Here is a 2505-nt window from a genome sequence, read left to right as displayed (position 1 = left end):
ATTGTAAATTTTGGTCAGTGACATGAGACAAAGTATATGTGAACTGCTGTATGAAAAGTGAATTTACTCTGTAAATCTTCACCCAAATCCTAATAAAAATAAATAAATAAATAAACAAACAAAAAAATACATGCAGGGCTCTACATTTGGTATTATGTTCTGGGATTGAGTGAATGGTTTAAAAAATAACAAGTTCCTGGGTATGCCTAAGGCACCCTACCAATTTTGGATTTATTAGGAAAATGGTCATTATTGTTAAGGAGAAATATGACTGAACTTCGTCAGCCTGATTTGCCTCATTCCTTGTGCAGCCACCAGATATAGCTGGTGACCACCAGTCAGTCCTGGGAGGTCATTTTGTGGTATTCGTGGTTCACCTTTGCTAAAATGACCTTTATGGGAAGAAAGCAGAGCAGCACTTGAAACACCCTGGACCTGTCCTGAAGGACAGGTCCTTTCTATGAAAGAAATTAGCTATCAGATTTTAGGCAAGTCACTTCCTCTGCCTGAGCCTCAGTTTCCTCATCTATAAAATGAACATCAGGCCAAGCCAGAGGGCCAGAGGACAAAAACCATTAGTGATGCATAATGCAGGCACAAAGCAAGAGTTTTTTTGTGGGTGGGAGGGGACAAAGGAACAGAGGGAATAAAGATGGTTCTTCAAGGTCCCCTCATCGCATGATAAGGCATGCTTGGGCTGGATATGGCTGGTCCACCAGGGCAGTACTTCTGTAAAGGCCCTTCACCCCATTGCTGCCCTGTAGCCCTTCCTGTTGAACCCAAGCCAGGGGATGTTAGGGTTGGTCATCTAGCAGGTGAAGTTTTTCTCATCTCACCGAGGGAATTCAATTAGTTTTTAATTTGCAGGTTTGTTATGATGATAGTTAGATAAAATATTGTACTAAAACACTTACCTCAAAGGGCATTCAATAAATGGCAACTGCTATGTTATTATGATTTGCTTTTGCCAGAACATTAGTCTATGGTGAAAATAAGACTTTGCTTTAAATCCAGGAAGGAAATTGGCCTCCTTAACCCACTTTCTTTCTTTCTTTTTCTTCAGGTTTTGGCCTTAGTCTTTGTCAGGAAAGTCATGGATCTCTGTTTCTCTAAGCGAGAGCTGAGTTGGTTAGATGATCTCATGCCTGAAAGCAAAAAGAAGAAGTTGGATGATGCCAAAAAGAAGGCCAAGGAGGAAGAGGTCATAGTCTTGCACCAGTTGTACACTTTGAGGCAGCCTCAAATTACAGACCATAGGAAGGGCTACATGAAAAGTCAGCATGTCTGGAATCCTAAGGGTTATATTTAGGAATTAGGAAGATCACACTAAAGATGTTTGCAACTGAGAATGGAATAAGGATTCTTGCCCCTGTCTGTCCTTCATTATCAGATTTGATAACCAGTTGTTATTTCCTTTGTCTACAGTCTACTCATCAGGTTCACCCCTAGAATGTAAACACAGAATCTGCATTTACTATCAGATCTGATGGGTCATGTCCTTCCAAAAGGTCGAATTGGACAAGTATTAAAAAAAAAAATAAAAAAAAAACCCACATTATTTTCAGAGAGTATTTGTTATATACCTAATTGCAGATGGTGCTGTGGTTTGCATCATGCAGAGATAACTTGCATAGACTTTTTTTTTTTTTCATGTCCATCAGCACGTGGCATTTTGTGCCAAGTCCACATCATGGACCATCAATAAGTGGGCAAAGAATGGATATGTAGCAAATGAAAATACCAAAATAAGAAATGAATGAACAGGGAAATGTTTCCACATACAGCTAATGCTCCAAGTAATGTCCTTTGAAATATATTTTTTAAAATATTTTTTGTAATATCTTGGAGTATAAAAACCTTGTATTATTAAATTGGCTTTAATTAACAATTGTAAGGATAAAAGCAATGGAAGAAATCTTAGAGGAGTGATAAATTCACTGCACAAAATGTAAAGCTTTCGGTGTCCAAAAGCTCTGTAAACAAAATTTTAAAATAACACACAAGTGAGACAAGTTAATATTCTTTTCAAATACATTTTATAAATAAGGATTGTTGTTGTTGTTGTTATGTGCCGTCGAGTCGGCCCCGACTCATAGAGACTCCTCCTTGGGTTTCCGAGGCAGTATCACTACAGAAGTAGATTGTTCCATCTTCCTTCTGAGGAGTGGCTGGTAGGTTTGAACCACTAGCCTTCTGATTAGCAGTCAGGTGCCTTAGGCACTATGCTATGAGAGCTCCCAGAAAATGGAATATACTATAAAAATCTCAATTATATATACACACACATTAGGAAAAAAGATTGGAAGAAAATAGACCAAAATGTTTATTTTGGCTCTTTCTGAGTGGTGAGAATGTAATTTTTTTTTTTTTTTTAATTTCCTTCCTTCCATAAATTTATTGAATGCCTGCTGTGCTCTGGTTAATTATTCTAGGCTCTGGGAATAGCCACAGTAGTATACAAGATAGTGTATCTGACCTAATGGAGCTTACATTCTCATAAGGGAG

At 38.0% G+C, this 2505-nt stretch overlaps 1 protein-coding gene across 1 annotated transcript in view; it reads left to right on the top strand.

Annotated features, from left to right (window-relative positions):
- The window catches only part of SLC4A8 (solute carrier family 4 member 8), a 69103-nt gene that overhangs the window by 61321 nt on the left and 5277 nt on the right, over positions 1 to 2505 (top strand). The window contains exon 21 of the mRNA XM_007958158.2: positions 1064 to 1201. Coding sequence (XP_007956349.2) covers positions 1064 to 1201 — 138 coding nt within the window. The remainder of the gene's footprint in view (positions 1 to 1063; positions 1202 to 2505) is intronic.

This window comes from Orycteropus afer, unplaced genomic scaffold (genome assembly GCF_000298275.1).
Source record: "Orycteropus afer afer isolate SDZICR_OR568_19922 unplaced genomic scaffold, OryAfe1.0 scaffold00859, whole genome shotgun sequence".
In the NCBI taxonomy this organism is placed as follows: Eukaryota; Metazoa; Chordata; class Mammalia; order Tubulidentata; family Orycteropodidae; genus Orycteropus; species Orycteropus afer.
Note: the sequence above shows the minus strand (reverse complement) of the source record. Positions and strands in the feature narration are given on the sequence as shown.